Source organism: Drosophila persimilis, unplaced genomic scaffold (genome assembly GCF_003286085.1).
Source record: "Drosophila persimilis strain 14011-0111.01,24,50 unplaced genomic scaffold, DperRS2 tig00000579-arrow-pilon, whole genome shotgun sequence".
Lineage (NCBI taxonomy): Eukaryota > Metazoa > Arthropoda > Insecta > Diptera > Drosophilidae > Drosophila > Drosophila persimilis.
The window spans coordinates 1,235,195-1,257,117 of NW_020825322.1; the positions used below are offsets into that span (position 1 = coordinate 1,235,195).

Below are 21,923 nucleotides of genomic sequence, written 5' to 3' on the forward strand. Positions count from 1 at the left end.
CGAGATCGGGGGATCCTTGTTGCTGCTGTTTCTGCTGTTTCTGCTGGCTATTGCTGGTTGTTTCTGGTTGTTTGTGCGCTGCTTTCGCTTTTAGGGGCCCGGCTAATTCAATTGCTTAGGCACAATGAGCAGAGCCAACAACTCAGCTGCAAATTGCTTAATGCTCCAAGTCACGTGTTCACCCTGTTCAGCATATGGGACGCTTCTTGCGGTTAATTTGCTGCGTCTCTACGTCTATCCCGCCTTCCAATCATAACCTCTTTCCACCCTCCACTCACCAATCTCCACTTGAGCCCCCTCGTTCGAGTCCTGTGTAGAGTTGGGCTCGTGACACGAGCGTAGGGGAAGTGAGAGCCTGATCAGTGATTGCCCAGCCCAGATCGCGGCGACTCGCCGAGCATTTACTCGGCATATCGAAATAGTACGTCATGTTTCTGAGGCGACATTTCTAATAAAAGTAATTTTTTAAAGAAAGAAAAATAATCAATTTTCTATTGGATACTTGAATGTGCGTGCCGACTTCATTATTTAATATCGACTTTGAATACTCATTTGATTCTTGGTTATTTGTTTTTGGTATTGGAATTTCGAATATTTTACTTTAGGATATTTTCCCAGTGTAGATATTATAATTTCCCGAGTTAGAGCTGAATGATGCTCACGTAATCGACAAACTTCATCTTTGTATATCTCTGTGACCGCTGACTTGCGTGAATGAATATCCTCATATCCCGTTACGAAACCATCGCTAGATGGGTTGACCAAAGTCAACAATGACACATGCACAGGGAAACCCGTCGTCGTCGCCACTTTGTTTGCACTTGGAGATTTGGAGCCCTGCCTCCAGTTTGGAGGCCCCATGGAGGGCATGGACTCATGTGGATGTTTGTGCTTGAGTGGGGGCCAGTGTATGGAAAAAATCTTCAAGTGTATCAAAACACGAAAATGAACATCAGCGGAAAACTTAGGAACTACACGAACGGACATGCAGCGGATGAAAGCTTTGGCGGCGGAAAGCTTACTTTTATACGTGCTTTGAAGCTACATAAGAAAAAAGCTCCGCGCCGTACCGCACTCAACTCCCTTCCATTCGGAATCAATTACCTCACAGAAAAGCTGCTCCAGGAGTGAAAAAAGTAGTTAAACGCCAAGGGGACAGCGGCTAACAAGCACTCTTAAGGTCTATAGCTTTTCTTCACGAAAGTTCTGGTTTAATAAAACGGTTCTATAAGCACAGCAATCCTAACATATGATCAGCATAAATGGAAGAGCAAACCAAAGGATCATGCAAGCTACTCGTATTTTCTTCGACCCCTGGTCTCTATGGTCCAAGGGGCTTCCCCGATTGATGAAGGTGGCGCATGCTCCCGCTTCACCCTGGGCTCCTCACTTCAATAGAAAGCCGTCCCAGGCCCCGTCCTTGGATGTATTTCTTCATCGCGAATAAGTGAAATAATTGATCAACTGAATATAATAAATGCGAGCAAATGTTTCAGTAAATTGAGGAGTCATGAATCCCCTATTATATCTGAGTAAGTATGTCATGAACAGAACAGAACAGAATAACATCACTCGGATTGAGATTTACACATCTGGCGACACTGGTAATCCAAAAATTAAAACTTATGTACTAGGAACACCGAAATGGAAGATCCCAATGCAACGGAAACCCTCCAGGCACTGGCATCGAACTTCAATGCAGAAGCTGAAAATTTGAGCTGGTGCCAGATCGAGAGCGATCCCGGTGTCTTCACACAGCTGATACGTGACTTTGGCTGCGTGGGAGCGCAGATGGAGGAGATCTGGAGCCTGGACCCAGACACATTCAAGAGCTTGGAGCCGATACACGGCCTCATCTTTCTCGTCAAGTGGTTGGCGGACGAACAGCCCACTGGCCGTGTGGTCAGCGACCTTGGCAACATCTACTTCGCCCAGCAGGTGGTCAGGAATTCCTGCGCCACCCAGGCCATCATCAGTCTGCTGCTCAACCTTAGTCACCCGGACATCGAACTCGGAGAGACACTAACGCGCTTTAAGCATGTCACCCGCGAGTTGGATCCGCTCAGTCGCGGCTACTGCCTGAGTAACGAAGGGAAGATCCGCACAGCCCATAACTCGTTCGCCCGTCCCCGTATAAGTCTCCAGCCACGTTCCACTTTCGTTGTGGACGAACCCCAGCAAGACGAGAGCGATGCAGACGTCTACCACTTTGTCGGCTACATGCCCATAGGCGAGAAGCTCTACGAGCTGGATGGCTTGCGGATGGGACCCACGGAGTTGGCCGAGATCGGACCGGGCCAGAACTGGCTGGACATCGTCCGGCCGATAATCGAGGAGCGCATGCAGCGCTACAGCGCCGATGATCTCAACTTCAATCTGATGGCACTGGTCTCGGACCGGCAGAGCTTCTACGAGAGCCAAATCGAGCAGTTCCAACGGCGCTCGCTACAGATGCCGAAATCCCAGCGAGAGTCGGAGATGAACCATCTGCTCGACAGACTGCGAATCGAGAAGGAGAAGAACCGTCAATACCGCATTGAGAACACACGCCGTCGTCACAACTACTTGCCCTTCATCGTGGAGCTGCTCAAGCAGATGGGGAAGAACGGCCAACTACTGCCAATCTTGAAGCAGGCCCAGGTAAATAGAACCGAGTACGACCAGAATAGCTGTAATAACGGGAATGCCGAGAAAAACTAAAATTATCAGCCATATATGCCTATATCATTTGATGGACATGTACCAAATGGAGCGAAAGATATTGATGATTCTCATTAAACGAATTGCGTATCCGGTTCCTAAGATTACTGTCTTTCACTGCCTTTTGTTGATATCTGCTAGCTAAGTAATAATATGTGACACAAAACTGTCGAGCTTCAATTATTCATCCATTGGTTCTTCTCTTCCCGGAGACAACTTGGTTTAAGCTCCGTCAAAACTCTGTCAAACTGGTCAAGGCTTTCCACTACAATTCCCGTTTAAACAAGGCCCACGGCCAGGCCCTGCCCCCACTCAAGCACAAACATCCACATGAGTCCATACCCTCCATGGGGCCTCCAAACTGGAGGCAGGGCTCCAAATCTCCAAGTGCAAACAAAGTGGCGACGACGACGGGTTTCCCTGTGCATGTGTCATTGTTGACTTTGGTCAACCCATCTAGCGATGGTTTCGTAACGGGATATGAGGATATTCATTCACGCAAGTCAGCGGTCACAGAGATATTCGAAGTCGAAGTTTGTCGATTACGTGAGCATCATTCAGCTCTAACTCGGGAAATTATAATATCTACAGTGGGAAAATATCCTAAAGTAAAATATTCGAAATTCCAATACCAAAAACAAATAACCAAGAATCAAATGAGTATTCAAAGTCGATATTAAATAATGAAGTCGGCACGCACATTCAAGTATCCAATAGAAAATTGATTATTTTTCTTTCTTTAAAAAATTACTTTTATTAGAAATGTCGCCTCAGAAACATGACGTACTATTTCGATATGCCGAGTAAATGCTCGGCGAGTCGCCGCGATCTGGGCTGGGCAATCACTGATCAGGCTCTCACTTCCCCTACGCTCGTGTCACGAGCCCAACTCTACACAGGACTCGAACGAGGGGGCTCAAGTGGAGATTGGTGAGTGGAGGGTGGAAAGAGGTTATGATTGGAAGGCGGGATAGACGTAGAGACGCAGCAAATTAACCGCAAGAAGCGTCCCATATGCTGAACAGGGTGAACACGTGACTTGGAGCATTAAGCAATTTGCAGCTGAGTTGTTGGCTCTGCTCATTGTGCCTAAGCAATTGAATTAGCCGGGCCCCTAAAAGCGAAAGCAGCGCACAAACAACCAGAAACAACCAGCAATAGCCAGCAGAAACAGCAGAAACAGCAGCAACAAGGATCCCCCGATCTCGGAGGAGGTAGCAAAGCGGCAGGCAGCAAAGTGCAACACAGGGCACACAGGCAACATAAACTGAAATGTAATTGCTTGTGGCCCGACTTCTTGACCCGTCACCTGCCTCTTCTCCTGCTACCTTCTCTCGCCTTCTCGTCGTGAGCCAATCACACCAAACACATGCGAGTGCCAACCAGTTTACAGTTTCGATTGGAGGGCTGCCAACCTGTGCCAACACACAGCTGCAGGGAGGACTCACACTTCCCTTTGGGGAACCGATGGACGTAATGGGGGATTTAATTTTGGAAGGGATGTCAGTGACAGACATTCGAAAGAAATGGAAGAACACACTGGAAAAAAACTAATTGATAAAGTAAGGTGGGGATTCTGCTAACTGAGAACACGGAATATCTCGTATCCACGCGTAACAGTCATACACCATATCTGAATGGGGAACAGACAGTGGATTGATGATTGCGATTCGCATTAATTAAATTACCTCACAAGCCATTTCGCCATCCTGAAACAGCGAAACATGGGAAATGAGTTGAAAGTCTCAATAATAACTATTCGAACAGTAATAAGGCCGGACGTACTGCCGGGGGTGTGGGATCAGGAGGCAGGAGGCAGGGAAGGGCCTTGTGGGTAGGTGCAACGTGACCTGTCAACTCGGTGACATATTGAGTCATCAATTGAAGGCTAACAGCTTTGTCGTCGAAACAGTCGAAATGGTAATGACAATTGCCAGGTCAGACCCACCGCCACCCAAGACAAGCCCACGCGCCGTGGAGCCTCGAGCCGCGAGCCGCGAGCCACGAGCCACGAGCCGACCTTACCGCACTGTCAATGGTTGTTCTGCCCCTGCCCGAGGGATGGAGTTTGGGGTCGCCAGAAGAATGGCCACTCTGGTGGAAAAGCGCCATTTTTATGTTAATGAACATCATTTCTCTCCGTTTGCCTTCACTTGCGCTAAGTGTCGCAAATAAATTCATTAAAGTGGCGTTTTTCAATTTTAATGAACGCAACGCCCCCCCAAAACAGTGACACCACACCCCCATCTTCCCCTCTCCATATCTTTCCATCTTTCCATCTTGCCAGCATCCTATCCATTCCCATTCGACCCATCTTCAACATCTCCTGGATGGTTGGGCCCTAAATGAACTTTCAAGGAATGAATACAAATAATGGACATTAAAGCAGACCGAATTATGGTTGAATTAACAAATGAATTATGGCTTATTTATTATAATCTTCCATCCAGCGATGGACGTTATCATCTACCCGTCTCGTTATCGGCAGCAGAGTTGCACGCTTTATGGTGATTGTGCATTATCATCTATAAATGATATGTGGAGTCGTTGCACAACTAATTTATCTGCCTCTGTGTACACTGTACATGTAAGTATTTAAATCGGTGTGTGGGCGTGGGAGTGATTGTTCATGGCAGATCAGATATCACTGTTTCATCGATGAAGTTTTAATTGCTCCACAGCGGGAACAATTAATTTTTGTACTTTTTGCCTTTGAAGTGATACTGCTGGCGTTTATTTCGTGAATTTACGAATCCCGATAGATATGCCACTCCTGCCCTGATGATCTATCTGATGATGCATCTCTATCAGATACGTTCATTCGAATTATCCAAAGCGATCATCAAATTTGTTGAGGACAGACTTGGATCGACTTGACCCCGCAAGCCTCTGCCCCTACAACTCGTTTATTCATTAGGGCTTAGGAGAAATAGAAAGCAGGGAGAAAGTAAGCAGACATTAACACACGGGTATTGCTAGGCAGCAGAGGCTCACATATCCTTTGCCATCCTGCTCCCCGCCTCGCCCTTGTCTTCCCTTTTTCCCATCTGATGATGGGCTTACCCAATTATGAAACATTAAAAATACGCGCATATAAATCGCTTCACTTTTATGCGCAATTATGGGGCAAGCCGTAACCTTGGGAAAGCTCTCATCCCTCTCATCTCCCTCCTACCACTAAGCGCACTTCGCCTTGCAGATACACTCGTATCTTCTCTCCCGCGTGCTGTCAACTCCAACGGTAGTTCCGCTCCTTCTTCGTACATTCTGCCATTTGTCTGTTGTCTCGTGCTTTCCCATTGGCAGAGGCCTTTTCTGCTGCACTGAACAAAAAGGTGTAATAGTAGATTCAACGAGCAAGAAATACTCGCTCTTAGAGCTAGCAATATGTGTATGTACAATATTCAATTTGTCCGTACCTTGTGCGACCTATCAGATGCAGTATTCCCGATCAATCGTGTTTCTGCAGTGAAAGACTTATAAGACTTTCGGAAGAGCTTTACAGAAGGTAGAGTGGCAGGTCATAAATTTATTCTATAGACGCATACGTTTTCAGATCTATTTTCCTTGCGATTTCAGCGAATGGAAAATGTGGATGGTATTCTACCACTACTTTGTATATATTTTGTAGATTATTTTCTTTGATTTTAATCACGACAAATAGGAAACAACCACATATATGTATGTGCAAAATCAGATACATACTTACATATGTATTTCAATTGAACTTAAACAATGATTTGTATTAAGGTTTTCCGAGATTCAATATGGTCTTCCTTCAACAGAAGAGCCCACTTTTAAGGTAGAAGGACCTGTTGTGATCATCCCACTCTGAGACAATAGCCCTTTTGAGGCAGTATTATACTTTTTTCACTGTACGCCCCAAAAGCAGAGGGGTTTCTGGATAATACAGAATTGAGCCATTCGACACTACCATTTGAGCATCTTTACACACGCAAAAGGACTGAGCAACTCCATATAATTCGACTCTTTAACTCTTTAAGACTGCAAAGGAGAAGATATACTTAAGCACATTTCTTTTATATGGAGAGTAGCCAAAAGCATTCTCTCAGTGAAGGTTTGTACATCCTCTTAGCGATACAATAGGGATCCCATGGGGAATGCTGACATGAGATTTCTGAAGCTATTGCACTAGCTCTTTCTTTCAGTGCATCGCTGGCTCTTCTAAAGCAGGGAGCATCTTTCTCCTTATTCTCTCTGGCTATGCTCCTGTCACTGTTACTGTCACAGTCGCTGCTCCAGCCCCTTTTTCTCTGTGTTGTGCTGTGCTGTGCTGTTCACGCTACTCAATTAAGTTAATTCCCGTTTGCATAAACTGGGGGTAATGTTTTGTCACCATCCGCACCAGAACTCTGCTCTCACTCCCACTCCCACTTCCACTCCGTGCCGTGTCCCCGACTCGTGGTGCGCGATTTCCGGGCCTCGCGTCATGTATTTTTTATTTATTTTGATTTAAAGCGATTTTCAGCACTTCTGCCCCCAACTACTCAACCGTGTGCACTTTTCCCTAAAAAGTGTCACCCAGGCAAACAAAAAAAAATTAAGAATGACAACAACGCTAAAAAATTCCCGAAAAGGGAGCAGCAAAAGAATAATCAGTTGAGTACGGTCGCGGCTGTGGTCACCAAACTTTCACCGGAAGTTGGCCAATAAAAAAAGTAATATATATGTATACCAAATGCCTCTGGTCTAGAAAGTGCGTTGCCTTCGTCTCGTTCTCGTTCTCGTTCTAGTTCTCGTTCTCGTTCTCGTTCGCTTTGTCTAATGCGATTATGGGAGGCCGGCCGTCACTTCGCGTCATCGTTCTAGCCAGGTTTCAGGGATGTGCGCGTGACTGGGCTTCGGCTTCATTCGTGCTCATTAAGCGAACGATAGTAGTGATGTTTATTCGTCATAGTCTTAGTGGTACTACTCACTCGCAATATTTTAAAACAAAACCACGAAATATAATATGATACATGTTTTCTGTGTGTGTCACCACCTCAGGTCCATGATTATATATTATATTTTTCACCATTCCACTTAGATTTCAGATAGCCATACAGCAAGAATTAAATATTATAACACAGTATTTTATGGTACCTATAGTACTGGTATTACCACCAGCTTGTCCCCTCCCTACAAGAGGTTTGCTTGGATAGCTCCCGACTGTAAAACAGTCTAGAGGTCCTTTTTGTACACTTTTCGATAGGCACTTCAAAGGGATGGGAACTGAAAGTCTACTCACTTTTAGGCTCTTAGGCCTAGAAGGGTAAAACTTCGTAGCATCGTCGAACACAATTTTTGTTTTCCCTTTATTTATTGTTCACACATTCCTGTTGATCTATAGTAGTGGCAGGCGTTTTTTCAAGTTGTTAAATTTCAATAGTTATTATTCAATAGTTAGACTTGACTGTGCAACTCTTTTTCAATGAACAAAAGTTTGCAAAAATACTAATTTGTCGAAAAATGATTCTTAAAATATTAAGTATACGTCGAAAACGTTTCTCCACAAAGTGATTCTCAAGTCGATTTTTTTTAGGACAAAATTGAGACTTGCACAGACATTCAAGGATAATTCATATTTGTTCAATAGATCATTCGAACATTTTTAAGGTTTGGACTTCAAAGCAGATTTCAGGCTCAATCCAAAACACGATCTTAGAAGACAAGTCAAATTTTTGGTCATATTTTTGTTAGTCAAAAAAATGTCTTGAATGTCAAAAACTCTTTATATTTTAATATCAGGAAAGCTTCAGAAGGTATATTTAAATGTTTTCCATAGAAAAAATGAGTACAGGTTTCGAGTTATATATGCCAACAATTTATTTTCGTCTGTTCGACGAACGTCTTTACCCTTCACGGGGGTGTCCCTTCCAGGGATAATGATAGAACTCAAAAAATGAGTACTCTCTTGGGTGCGCTGTTCAATAGTTTCGTGACAAAAGACACACACTGCTTCCTGGGCTACAGACCATCTCTAATGTCCGGTTAGACGCGGCCGGAACGGGCCGGGCAAGTTACAGCTGTCCGTTGCAAAAATTACTGCCCCTTTCCGCGGCTGCCTCCGCCCGCCCCCGTGTCGCTCCATCTAATGTGATTTCCATGCTGCTCTACAAACCAAAAACCGAAACAGAAAGAAAAGAAAAAGCGAGACACCAGCGAAGGATAAAATGAGGAAAGTCCACGTCGACTTTTGTAGCTGATTATCTGGTCCGCGCTGACAGCGGACTTAGTGGCAGTGGTCAGGGTCAGGAAAAGGGACAGGGACGGGGACGGGGACGGGGACAGGCACAGTGGGAACGGGAACGGGAACGGGAACAGAGCTCATGGCACCGACGGTCCCTGACGGTAGCAACAGACAGCCAGCCCTGAAGAAGGCAAAGACGGAGGCCCAGAAGCCGGGATAAGACGTTAATATTATTATACGCTTTGTAAACAAATTATGAATTATGTTGGATAAATAGAAAAACTTAATAATAACTTGATTGCGGCATTTGGCTGTCTACGCTCTTCACTGCCCTCGCTCTTCCGCCCCCACTCCCGTCCGGGGAAAATGGGCGGCATAAGGAGGAACACTGAACGAAATGAGCTGAACCAAACAGTGAATCTTTACAACGTTGTGTAGCAGTATCTTGTATTTTACCTGATATTCTATGATCTCCTCGCCAGCTCTGGTATTCCATTGTGAAGGAACGTTGAAGGAAATAGTGGAATGCCTTCCAATTAAGGAATGTATTATGTACTTGTAACAGAGTGAGAGAGATAGCTAGAGTGGCTATTCTATGTTGCGTGTTGAATGTTTAGGCCCATTTGGCCATTAGTTCAGCGACGGTCGTTGGGTCCTGAACTTGGAATCTACTCGCCATACAAATCCCGACCTCAACGGTGACGCCAGTCAGGGTATTCCCGAAGGCTTTCTTCAGACAGCGAGCTGCTAGTGTAGCGGGTTCCTCTATCCTTAAATCAGCTTTGTATTGATCCGCCAGGAAAGTGTTGCATTCATTTGCGTTGACGCCCTGTGTAACGGCCTGCAGGGGTACGCAGATGCCCGAGGGCTTCAACTGATAGAGATAGTAATCCTTTTGGCGCGAGCCGCAGATCAACATAGACGCACCAAAAGGGCGGGCGCCCCCGGGCTGGATGTGCTCCAGCATGAAGGTGCCAACGCCATTCACCAGCTGCGGCACTCTAATCGGCTCCTTGTGAGCGCAACGATAGTCACCTTTTCACGAGGAGGCGATAGTCGGGACACAGTCCGGAAAACGCGGCACCAATATACTTGTCAATCGCAGTCACAAAGTGCGGAATGTGGGCCCCATAGAATGCCCCTAGCCTGTTTCCTGTGGCAACCACGACACCATTAGAAGCCTTGAGTCCAACGGAGGGATTGCCGTTGGCCACCGCCTCACCGCCACCGCGGTGCCTCCAGCCTCCAGCCTCCAGACGACATCCTGTTCGTTGCTATTCCAGGTACGATTATATGTTAGCTTGCCTCTTGCAATAGTGACACGAGTTACGTTGCAAAATTGTTTGTTCCTAATATACATTCGTTTCGCATAACGAAGAGCCCCAAAACACTTGTTGGATTATGCTGCCCAACTTATTCAAAAATCCAAGTTTATACCTTCCGGATTAACTGGTAACACATAACATTGTTCATTGGAAAACAGCAACGGGTCGACCTACTCTATTTGGTACCAAAAATACGATCAGAACATGGTCCTCAATCTACACGAATATTAAGCACAACATGCTCACTCGCACAATTTCGTACTGGACATTCCTTGCTCCTTACTTCTACTCACACGTTCTTCACTCTTTGGTATTTGGTTATCAGACTTCTGTCGCACATTGCTAACATTTCTCTCAGTGTCTGCATTGCCCAAGAGACGCCCAGACTCCCTCTAAAGACTAATTCAAGGTGGCCCAACTTGGCAGACTGGGACCTCGTCATTTAGCTTGTTTCGCCCCCGTCCTCGTCGTCGTCCTTGGATCCGGATATATGCATTGGCGGCACGTTAATTATGGCTCCAAAAATGGCCAAATTGTGCATGTTAAATACAAAATACTTACCAGACTGAGATAAGGCGCTACGAGGGGTACGCGACGGAACACTTGGGATGATTCTGCAGCAAATGACAGAGAAAACGAGACAGAAAGAGAGCGAAAGAGTGGGTCAGGCAGGGGCTTGTGGGGGCTTGTGGGGGCTTGTGGGGGGTAGTAAAAAAGTAGAAACAAATTGAAAAGTTTTCCACGATATAAATTTGCATTAATTTTCGGACGCTCTTTGGCTGCCTTGGCCTAGCCCTAACTGAACCTCGTCGGGGGCTCTCCAAAAGAAAGAAAGAACATTCTATATGCATATACATAGTATGTACATATGTCTATATCTATACATATGTACACATGTATATGAATAAAAGCACAACGTTGCAACGAATGTAGTCGACCAACTTTATATCGTAGTCCTACGATATGAAATCGACAATGAATTGTAATAAAAATAGTTCAAGAATATCAAAAAAAGATATTGTATGTGAACATGTATCGGAAAATTAAGACAAAAAGATAAAAGCTGTTAAGACTGATGAACTGCAGAACAAAGGATGCTAGAGAAAACCAAAGAACAGAAGTTTGTGAGCTATTGTGAATTGGATGAGATGGATAGCATAACCTGCTCATCAGTTTTTTGTATACGAATTTGTATCCTATCCCAGAAAACTCTTGGAAACCGGTGCGAATCGCATGAGATTCAAGGCATCCGCGACAGTAAAAAAATCAAAGATTAATTAAATTAAAGAGTCAACAGTGGAGATACGAAGGAGGGCTGCGAGTAAGAGCCATTCAAATCTATTTATGTTCAATATTTCTCCTGTAATAATGTTTGTACATTTGTAAATATTTTGCTGCGAACTGAAAATACCCAACTTTTGGAAACTTCTATACAAATTTAAATGCTTATACAATTGTTCAATTGGCCACAAGTATCCCTGGAGCTGCCTACCCTTGCTACCGTGCGAAAACAGCGAGAATAAAAATTGCTTAAATCGAAAAAGTTTTCCTCTTTTTTGGGTGCCGCTTTTTCGCTCCTGCTGTTGTTGTTTATTCGCATACCCTATGTGAGGGAAAATCTGATGGCAACCATTCTCGAGGTTTGTATTCTCCCCAAGGTTTTTAGATCCACAGATCCATTTGTTGGTCGGAGCTTACAAGATTGCAGAAAAAGTATCCTTAAAAAAATCTTAAAATAAGAAATGTTTGTTTTCTGTTTCATTCACGTATCCACTAGTTTTTTGTTCACTTTTTAGAACTGTCCCCTGCCAATGAATGATTGGAAAATTCGCAATAAAATGTCTGATGTTTTCCAAAAGGCTAAAATTGTCGGAAATGTAAGAAATGTAAGAATTTAAGGAGCATTCCGAAATTTCATTTCCCAGTAAGTGTATTCCAGCTTCGTGGGGCCCTGCTTTCAACTTGAATTTCTTATTTGTTGTCCACTCGCGCCGACAGAGAAAGGGACAGAGCAGAAGAGTAGCTTCCAGGACTTCTCTCCATGGGGAAGAGAGGAACGAACAGCAGTTAGCCGGGGAGGGGGCAAAAAAGATTGGTAACAACACCTACAAAACACAAAGGCGATAACGAAGCTGGAGCTGAAACTCTGAGGCTGACCGTTGAATGAGGAATCCGCGCTCCTTGCAAAACTCACACAAAAAAACAAAAAATTACTCAAAAAATATACAAAAAACAGGGGCAGCTGTTGTCATCCCCCACCCCATACCCCCCTCTTAGGAAACTGTTTTTGTTGTTGCTGTTTTGTTACCTTTTTGAATATTTATGAAAAATTGAAACGTTTTAGCGCGCGGCCTGGCACCTTTGCTGGATTTGCTTTTTGGGTATTCCTCATTGCCTCTCTTTCCGTCTTCCCATCTTCCCATCATCCCCTCATCCTCTCTTCTCTTCCCACTTTCTCGCCCCCTCGTTGTCTGCCTCGTTTGCAATGCTTGTTCCTTTTCTCGCTTGTTAACTAATTGTATTTTTTTTGTATATTTTTTTAGTGGGTATTTTTGTGGGGCCCACGCACAAAAATGATTTAAGTACGCTTTCATTAATTACGTTTGAGATGGGTGGAAATTGGGGGAAAAACTGGGGTTAGCTTCGCTCGAAGGAGCATCCCCCAATGTATGCGAGACTGTTGAAACTTTAATAGACCGAATTTCAGGATAATTAACACGCTAAGCGTATGAATGATGCATGAAGGAGGCGGCACATCCGCGGCTCTCACCCAGATATCAGACCCTTTCGCCTCGACTTGGCTAATAATTGCCAGCGCTTAAATTTAAACAAAGATTAGTTAGTCCTAACCCCCATCATCATCACCATCATTATCATCACAATCATCGTCGGACCTCTCATAAAATGTCCTTACATGTTCCTTGAATGTCAAAAAGTGTTGAGGAGTCCCGAAGAGGAAAGACTTCAAGTACTTTTTTCTTCATTTTCAAAATTTTGCATCGGTTCTGTATCTGTAGTTTTGGTATATGACTGTATACAAATTACGGAACGACAAAATGCTTTCTGCTCTAACTTTTTTACCTTCATATCGGATTTCGTACGATATACTTATTCGAGCTTTGAGGTTTGATCTGGTATTTAAGAGCATACCTTAAGAGCACTTTAAGGTAAAGGAATATTCAAAGAACATATTAACAATTATTATTATTATTTATACAAAACAACAACACACGTAAAAAAGTGACTAAAATAGTAATCGTAATATTCCACTATAGATTATATTATAGATCACTACAAAAATTGTCAACTTTAATTGTTCATATCTCTTGAACTCCTTTTCCCCCGATTTCCTTGAATATTATGGTTTAGATGCGTATCCATCTATCCAATCCAACAGGAAGGGTAAGTCAATAAATGGTCGGTATTGCACGAGATTTGTAACATTTGTAAAAACTGAACTCCAGAAATACTCCATGTCCTGGAATGTTTTGGGGTATACTCTAGGGCCGGTTATGCCTTGAGATAATGCTATATTTCTATAGTTGGCGCGACTTATACTCGGCAATGCAATGAATGCATGTAAGTAAAAATATGTTGGATTTCTCTTTTCATTAATTTATATTTGCTTTATGGGGTTGGAATCACTACCAGGTGGTTGTAACGAGAAGAGGGAATACCTACCCCCGAAACATGTGAGACTTCTGCTTATAATTAATTTCAATCAAATAATTCTTCGAATTTGAGCCCCCAGTCTCTGGGTGCCTCTACTTCAGTATCAGCATCAGTGTCAATGTCTTGGGACATTCGGGGCTTTCGCTTGTCTCCCAGCTAGCCTGTCAAGTGTCACGTGTGGCAAGGACTTTTCATTAACCGAGTGGATAACTAGTTCAAAGTCTCCAGGAAGGACAAAGTTAAAATTCGGATAAGAAACTTTTTTTTGGAGGGGGAGAAGGAGTGAAAGTATCAAGTTATTTGCCTTTCCTCTTAACAAACTAATTGATCTGAACGGGACGGATTAGGAAGGCGAACTTAATTGATAGGTTTAAGGCTGAAACTTTGATGTAAGCATCTGAAGATATTCACATACTCGCATACATCTGTATTTGCAATGTACAAACATACATACGAGTTCAGATGCGCTCAAAATAATAGAAAACGAGTGGGTACGTTGTGAGTCGGCCGCGACTCTACATTGATACCCGAAACCCAGTCAGTATGGCTCCCCTCCACCAGAGGGCGCACACAATGCACAACAATGAGTGTGTGAGAGAGATGCAGAAACTGAGTAAAATTCATTTGGTCCGTATGGCTATAATAATGTTCCGATTTGATTCAGATTCTACAGTCTGGAATATATGGTAATTTTCTATAATAATGATCTATGATTTCATGATTTTTGGTTTTCCCGTATCTTCAAAATTGTGGATGCCACTGAGGGACGACCCTTTGTGGGGACAAACGGACGGACAGACAGATTTGGCTCTATCGACTATCGGCTATTGATGATGATCATGTATGGGATTTTTTTTTGGGTTTGGAAACACTTCCTTCTTATTGTTCTACACATCCACTTACCCCACAAACCCTATATACCCCTATACTCTTTGTGATTATCGGGCATAATATATAATAAATGCAATAAACAAATAAAAGTTGTAGTTACTAGTTCAACTATCGGCTGACGGCATATCGTTTCAATGCGGAATTTAGTTGTGGGGTTGAAAAACGTTATTTGACAAAGCGTGGGATAATTTTCAATTATAATTTATTAAATAACAAACTGAAGGCTCATGCAGCGGAGCAGAAATGTCAATTTCACCATGAACTGTTTTAGTGGAGAAAGTCGTCGAGAAAATTGAAACTAAAGTAAAGAAAACTATGACATTTGTTGACCATTTGATGGAGCAGCTCTCGTTGTGCCGCAAGAGCCCGCTGTGCGGTTTTACGGCCTGCCCTAAGAAAATGCAGTTGGGAAAACCGCAACCAAAGCCAAATTATCTAATCTGGAAGTGCACCGTTCCAGGCGAAGACAATAGGCCATGGGAACAATCTTGATACCACCTCACACTTGCTTTCATCTGGGGCCACATGACGCTGCAGCGCAAGAACATGGTGGGGCTCAGCATACAGCTCATGCTCAGCCATCCGGACTTGAGTGATGCGATGCATACGGAAGCCCATTATTGTTATATATCAAACCCCGATTTGTAGTGTTCCAGGCGCCTCATCAGGCTCTGACGATTTCGGAGGCAGAAGCGGCTCTATACGAGACGGACCAAGGCCTAGAATCGAATACACCCGAGAGAATGAATGTTCTTGAAAGATAAGAGTGATTGTTCCATACAGGTGAGTTAAGCTATGTGGTTTTAATTAAATCAGAAAATAATTATGATTCTCTTAATTTCAGAATGCCTCTGCTACTTGCCCCTTGCAAACGAACGAAATATAAGGCTCTTGGAGCAGAACTCTATTAACCATATATATATGTATACATAATTTTATTCAAAAGCGTTAATTCCTTCGTTGCATGTGAAACAGAGAAAAGGCTTTCTCTTCGTGCTTTGTTTTACATTCTTCGATGGACTGATCGATTGCACTCTTTCCAAGAACCGTTTTGAGTGTCCAAAGTGACTAAATGGCCTTTGTGAAATTATCTATTCTTTGGCCACAATCAGTCAAGTGGTATAAGCTGGGCTGGGCCGCAGCCCATCTGGAGTGTGCAGACAAATGACTTAATTACTTTTTCAAAGTCAGTTAATTAGTGTCGGCCAGGAGCAGCAGCAGACCAAATGAAAATGGCCAACGAACGATGACAGGAATAGCCGGTCGGCTAAGATGGGGAAAATGAGTTACCAGCAGGAAGAGCGGAAAGTAAGGGGGGAGTGAAAAAGCAGAACATAAATTACAAGAAATTGAAGTGGCCTGCACTGGCCTGCATTGGCCCATGGCTCTGACCCAGAGGGGGTATGAGCATGAAGGACTCAAGTCGAAGGTGGTTATGCGAGAGTTCAACATTTATTGATGCTGTTAACACTGTTTAGCCCCTCTCCCCACTCAACTTAATGTATCTTCTGTCATTTGTCCAAAGACGATCCATTAAACTTAGCCCTGCCCGAGCGTACAGTGGGCCACAAAGTTATTGGGGGGCTACTGAAATCAAGTTTAATTTCCACTTACTTTAAAATAAAAATCTACGAATAATTTGATTTAATCTGTTCTTTCTTTTTAAGAACATTGTTGGGCCAAGCCAGCCGGTTTTTAATTAAATGGAATTATATAAAGTAAATAAGCATATTATTGGAGAATTACATTTATCGCTCATTTGTTGAATAATTCTCTGTTGGAATTTATTGCTCCACATCAATTGTAGACCATTGTACATATTGTGCACAATGGTGCAGGGCTCTCGTGTTGTTCGAATCAAAAGCAGAAAAAAGGGAGATACAGGGGGGGAGTTTTATACATAAATTAATGGACCACGCCCAAAACTTATCGAGGGGCAGTGGGAGTTGTTGGAGTAGTTTGTTGTGGCCCTTCTTGTATGCCCTTCAAAAGAGTACAGGGATTGCCCATCGGTCCACCACATCTAGATAGTGGCAGCTGCAACGATGGGAGTTGAAGATATTTAAACCAATAATATATATACATAGGTAGAAAGGATCGATCTGCGAGGGTATCTAACGCCTCGGCCCCCGAAGCTAGCCTATCGCTTTTATTTGTTTGTTTTGTAAGTGTTTGTTGTTTTCCCTTCGATTGTTTTTCCGCACTAGCACTTCCACTAGCAGCTCCAACCCCTCGTAATGGCATAATGGAGTTGGTGAACGAGAGTGGATAGGTTGAGGGAGCAGAGGTTTTTATGCTGGCATCGCGTGTTTTATGATACAATTAAATGGCCCGATATGCAAGCTGGCTTAACGCAACTCAGCTCCAGCTTCAGCTCCAGCTCTGAGTTCAAATTAATTGCTTGCTATTTTCAAATTACTCATACGACCCGTTGGCCCATAGCCTATAGCCCATGGCCACGGCTGCCGCCCACCCTTGCCTATTCATTTGCTTAAGATGATCTCCAGCTTCAGCTCCACGGCCAACTACTGCTGGCCTGTGTCATTTACATTAACCATTTCAGTTTCAGGCAACAGCTTCGACTACAGTTTTGTAGCTCTGAATAGAGCTCTAGGTAAGGTCCTTTTTGGTCGAGGGGCACCTGGCGAGAACTGTTGCCGGAAGCGAGCGCTCGTAAATTACTTGAATAATGCAAAATAACAATATTTACTCATTGTTCTCACTCGTTCTTTACCAGTCCTACCCCTTGTCCTCAGTGGGTGGCTTTTTTTGGGGATATTCTGTAAAATACTTTCTCCCGGAGAGTGCTGATAATCTCCTTGGCATTAAATGGAATTTAAATTATCCCAAACAAAAGGTAGCGTAAATTCCATTTTTGTCGGGGAATAAAAGTAATAGACGGTATATTCAAAGGTAAACTCCAGAAAGTATTTAGCACAAATGAGTCCAACACGAATTTAACCACGACTGAAGTACTGAAGTTAAGCCAGAAATAACCTGGAGATTACCAGGAGAAAAAAGTAATGGGAAAAGTAGGAGGAATCCAAAGCTTAAGCCAAGTTTTATAGAACATGCATCCTCGTGAACTTAACCAAAGGTTAATTGAAAATAATAGAATATAATAGAATAGAATAATAGAATACCCCAATGGAAAAATAAGGTTATTAACCAAAATGAAGCTAAATGATTACTTCCTCTTGCCGTCTATAAACTTAAATCTATTAAATATTGCACAAAAATAAAATCTTCAAATAAAATGTAAGATTAAATACTATACGACCTTATAGATTTTAGATTTATATCGAGCTTTAATTGTAGTTATAGTCAGTTGTATTTATCTGAGGGACAGCATAATTCTCCACTTTTCAATGGGAAAACCTCCAAAATGGAAATGTGTAGATGAAAGAGTAAGCATATTCTCACTATATACAATAAATATATGTGAATTTTACATACTACTGATAAATGTTGATGTTCATTATGTGCGGGGTGGCGCGAAGCGTCTTTTGCGATTTAATTAAAGCTCAACTGGAGCGCAACAGCCAAAGGGGGATGGGTGTTGGGTGGCTGGGGATTAGTGCTGTCTGTTGATTGCCTCGCATGTTGGCCAGCGATTTTTCAGCAGCTTCAAGACAGAAAGATTGTGAGTTCGAGATGGAGATGGGAATGGAGCGGCATTATCCCCATCATCATCATCATCGATGGATTGCCGGTTCCATTAAATGGCCTGATGATGCCGACCGATTGCTTTCCCTCAGCCATCACATATAGCCAGTCGGTCTGTCTGGATGTCTGTCCCATTCTCTTGGTTCCTGCTGTTGCACACGTTCCAGTTTGTTGCTGCCATCGTGCACGTAATTTCCGTTTCCGTTTCAGCGAACGGCAGCCGGTGACACGCGACAGCTGTTTGCACATACTTAACGCACACACACACAATCACACGCACACGTACACGCACACGCATTGGTAGGCTTACATGTGTATGCCTTGCCTGTATTTGTGTTACTATGCCATTGACTGCGAATCGGAGCGTGAAGGCCATTACAAGTCTGATTATACTGAACCAAAGATTCAATATTTAAAATTGCACGCACACAACTCAACCCCGAAGCCGACCCCGCATACATACCCCCACCACCCCCTTTCAACCACATTCATCGTCACTTCCGGTCTGTGCTAAATGTTTTTGCGGCAACAGACAGAGACCGATACATACTTGCATACATATTATATGGGAAATGTTCGGCTGTGCCTCTCCTTCGGAGTCCATTCAGAGTCGACCTGGAAATGAGCGACTGACAGAGGTGTGGTGATGTGGGGGTAGTGGGGCTTCCTGGGTATACGAGAGGAATTCAAGCGGAAGGAGCAAACAATTTTAAATTACTGTTCAAGCAAAACGAAGTCAATAACAATGAGTGAACAATTTGGTTGACTTTTTGTTAATTATTTTTGTATTGATCCAGTGATACCATGAAGGAAAACGAAGGGTAGAGAAAGCGTCAAGTGGGGCATCGAGGGAAAATCACTGAAAAATATATACACAAAAGTAAGAAAGTATAAGTTTTTGGTTTGGCGACACTTCGCCATGAAGACTACAGAATCACCGCAATGCTCATAAACAACTTACAGTTGATTAATGCGAATCGCCTTCTTCTTCTGCTCGTCGAATGTAATCTTGTTCTTGAACTTCTGTTCTTGTCTCTGTGTTCTCGTCCTTCTTCAGTAGATTGATGCACAATGCTCCGATGTCTAACTGAACTACGGTCTCAATGGGAAAGATTGGATCTTAGCTGCATTTTTAATAATTATTTTTGGGACGATAAGAACAACAAACTCGACTGGTTGATATGGCAGCAAGTATATTCAACTATTTTATTTATTTGTTTAGTTAGGCCCACTCTTAAAAATATTCGTAAAAATGACTAAAATTACGGTTTTCCGAGCCTCGGCTGCGCTTCCGATTTTAAATATAACTTATAACCATTCTGGGACCCAATTTTATGATACATATATCAAATTTTCAGCTAAATCGGTGCATTGTCTTCCATAAGGGATGCCCTATAATATATTTAGGCTTGAATATGTACGATAGAGAATTTCCCATAAATTAAAAATACTTTTGGATGGTTATCAATTAAATTTGATTTATAGCCTCTGAAAATAAAATTAATGTGCGGCATATTCGACTCTACAATATTTTTCTTGCGCTTGTTTCTTTTTTGTAAAGCGCATTCTTTGAAAAGCTTTCTTGATTGTAGCTCTTTGAGATTTTGCAAATTGATTGTAGAGTTTTTGCATATTTATTGTAGATATTGTACACTTAAGAACTCTTGTAGATTGATTGAAGGTGTAGATTGTAGATTTGAGTACTTTTGTAGAGTCCTTGATTGTAGAATCTCATTTAGATGTTGAACTGTTGGAGACTGCAGGATTAATTTTAGACTAATGAACTTATGTATTCCTCCTGCAACTTGCCTAAAACATGCAATTATCCCACCCTCTCCGCCCTTAAAATCCATGGACCTTCAGTTGATGGCCCTTGGCCAATCCGATCTTAGTCAGCCACTGGCAAATTTTCTCCCGTTGATCGCCCTGGAGCTGTATCACCTTCCCGTACTCCTGGTGCTCGACGACAGTGCCGTTGCAGGCAAACTCCTTCTTGCAGCTGCGTACAATTTTCTTGAGGTCGTACTCCTGCGAGAGACCCTGGACAGTGGTCAAAGTTTTGCGACCTTTGCGCTGCTGGATGCGGATGTGGACGAGTCCATCCTGGATATCGTCGTCGTTGCACTTCGAGGCATCCACAAAGGGATCGCGAGTGTTTAGGTTTTGGATCGACATTTCCGTTAATAGTCGCGCGTAAAAAATATACGATACAATAATCGAACTCTAAAAACGGAATACAAATTGAGAAAATCACAATGTGAATAAACTGCACCACACATTTACTTTGAAATACGGCAAGATTATGAAAGGCAACTTGATTTACCTTTCCCAGAAATTAAAAAAATAATTTTTTTTTGTTATGAACAATAAGACGACACGATATATACGGCTAGAGCGGCACAATGAAATGAATTGGGAAATCTTCTATTTCATGAAAACTGCACGGCCTGCTGCTTTGGCAGGTGTCTATGCCATTCATCTGGCAGGCTTGGAATCTTCAGTAGGCTATTCTTTGATCAAAAGCAACTGTCAATGCCCCCCTATGGGTTTCGTTGGGGAAACATTCACTTTTTTGGTAGTAGTGTGAGACAGACCTATTTATTTCTTGAAAAATATGTCTATTCAAAATTTTTAGAATAAAATTGTGGTGGAAACATAATTGTAATCTAATATTCAAGAAACGCCCTTAGAGATATAATAAAATCCGTTCACGTAGGAGACAGGTAAGATCCAAGACTACACATGAATCTATAAATAAACAGCGAATTGCATTCCGTAAAATTACAATAGTAAACTGTAAATAGCATTGAAAGGATTTTACTTACATTTCTTTAACAGACTAACATGAACGAAAGCGTCGTGCGACGCGACCCCGCCTGAAGGAAGCTGACCACGATCATGCCGCAGCGAGTGGCGAGTCCGGGCGACGACAGTCAGCGAGAGCGTACAGTCGCTGCCACGGTAGTCGGTCGTCGCCTGGTTGGGCGTGTTCTGAACGCCACCATCGTGATGGGAGCGATCGGGCGGCGTGTTAAGGCGAGGTCCGTCAGCAGCACGGGATGGGCTTCGGTCGGGGTGTGCAACTTGCTGTCCACGTAAGTGCTCAGGCAGCGGTAGCTCGGCGAAGTGTTGTTGATGTGGAGAGTGTGCGACATCTGAAAGTGGTTGCTCCGTGGTTTGCTCAACATCTTCGTGCATCAAAGGTATTCGGTTGTGTTTCGTTCAGCTTATTGAACAACTCGTCCACGGTACAGGGATTCTACGGGCTTATTCCATGACTGGCACTATGAGTGGTGCTGGCGGGCTGTATGCAAACACAAACTTCATTTTTTTAACAGTGTTTAGAAATCGTTTTCCGAGTTTGTAAATGTAAACTATTTTTTAGCAACTTCAAAGAGATGTGGCCGCAACCTGAATACTAATAAATGCCTAGTGTTGTGAAAAAGTGTTGTTCTTTCCGAAAGCAGGGGTGCATTCGG

General features: G+C 43.2%; 4 protein-coding genes across 4 annotated transcripts; 1 reads left to right on the forward strand and 3 right to left on the reverse strand.

Annotated features, from left to right (window-relative positions):
• The first annotated feature begins 1,603 nt into the window (after positions 1 to 1,603).
• On the forward strand, positions 1,604 to 2,844 carry LOC6598309 (ubiquitin carboxyl-terminal hydrolase isozyme L5). Its single transcript, XM_002023347.2, has 2 exons — positions 1,604 to 2,640; positions 2,710 to 2,844. Exons 1-2 carry the CDS (start codon positions 1,645 to 1,647, stop codon positions 2,776 to 2,778), a joined length of 1,065 nt encoding a protein of 354 aa, XP_002023383.2. The 5' UTR covers positions 1,604 to 1,644; the 3' UTR covers positions 2,779 to 2,844.
• A 6,659-nt stretch (positions 2,845 to 9,503) lies between these two features.
• On the reverse strand, positions 9,504 to 15,396 carry LOC113566139 (proteasome subunit alpha type-2-like). The gene is made up of 2 exons (XM_026990456.1): positions 15,282 to 15,396; positions 9,504 to 9,925 (listed from the first exon to the last, which is right to left on the reverse strand). Exons 1-2 carry the CDS (start codon positions 15,394 to 15,396, stop codon positions 9,504 to 9,506), a joined length of 537 nt encoding a protein of 178 aa, XP_026846257.1.
• A 4,887-nt stretch (positions 15,397 to 20,283) lies between these two features.
• LOC6598307 (eukaryotic translation initiation factor eIF1) lies at positions 20,284 to 20,659 on the reverse strand. Its single transcript, XM_002023345.2, has one exon. It carries the CDS (start codon positions 20,617 to 20,619, stop codon positions 20,287 to 20,289), a length of 333 nt encoding a protein of 110 aa, XP_002023381.1. The 5' UTR covers positions 20,620 to 20,659; the 3' UTR covers positions 20,284 to 20,286.
• A 471-nt stretch (positions 20,660 to 21,130) lies between these two features.
• LOC113566154 lies at positions 21,131 to 21,662 on the reverse strand. The gene is made up of 2 exons (XM_026990503.1): positions 21,270 to 21,662; positions 21,131 to 21,192 (listed from the first exon to the last, which is right to left on the reverse strand). Exons 1-2 carry the CDS (start codon positions 21,640 to 21,642, stop codon positions 21,131 to 21,133), a joined length of 435 nt encoding a protein of 144 aa, XP_026846304.1. The 5' UTR covers positions 21,643 to 21,662.
• Positions 21,663 to 21,923: the final 261 nt, after the last annotated feature.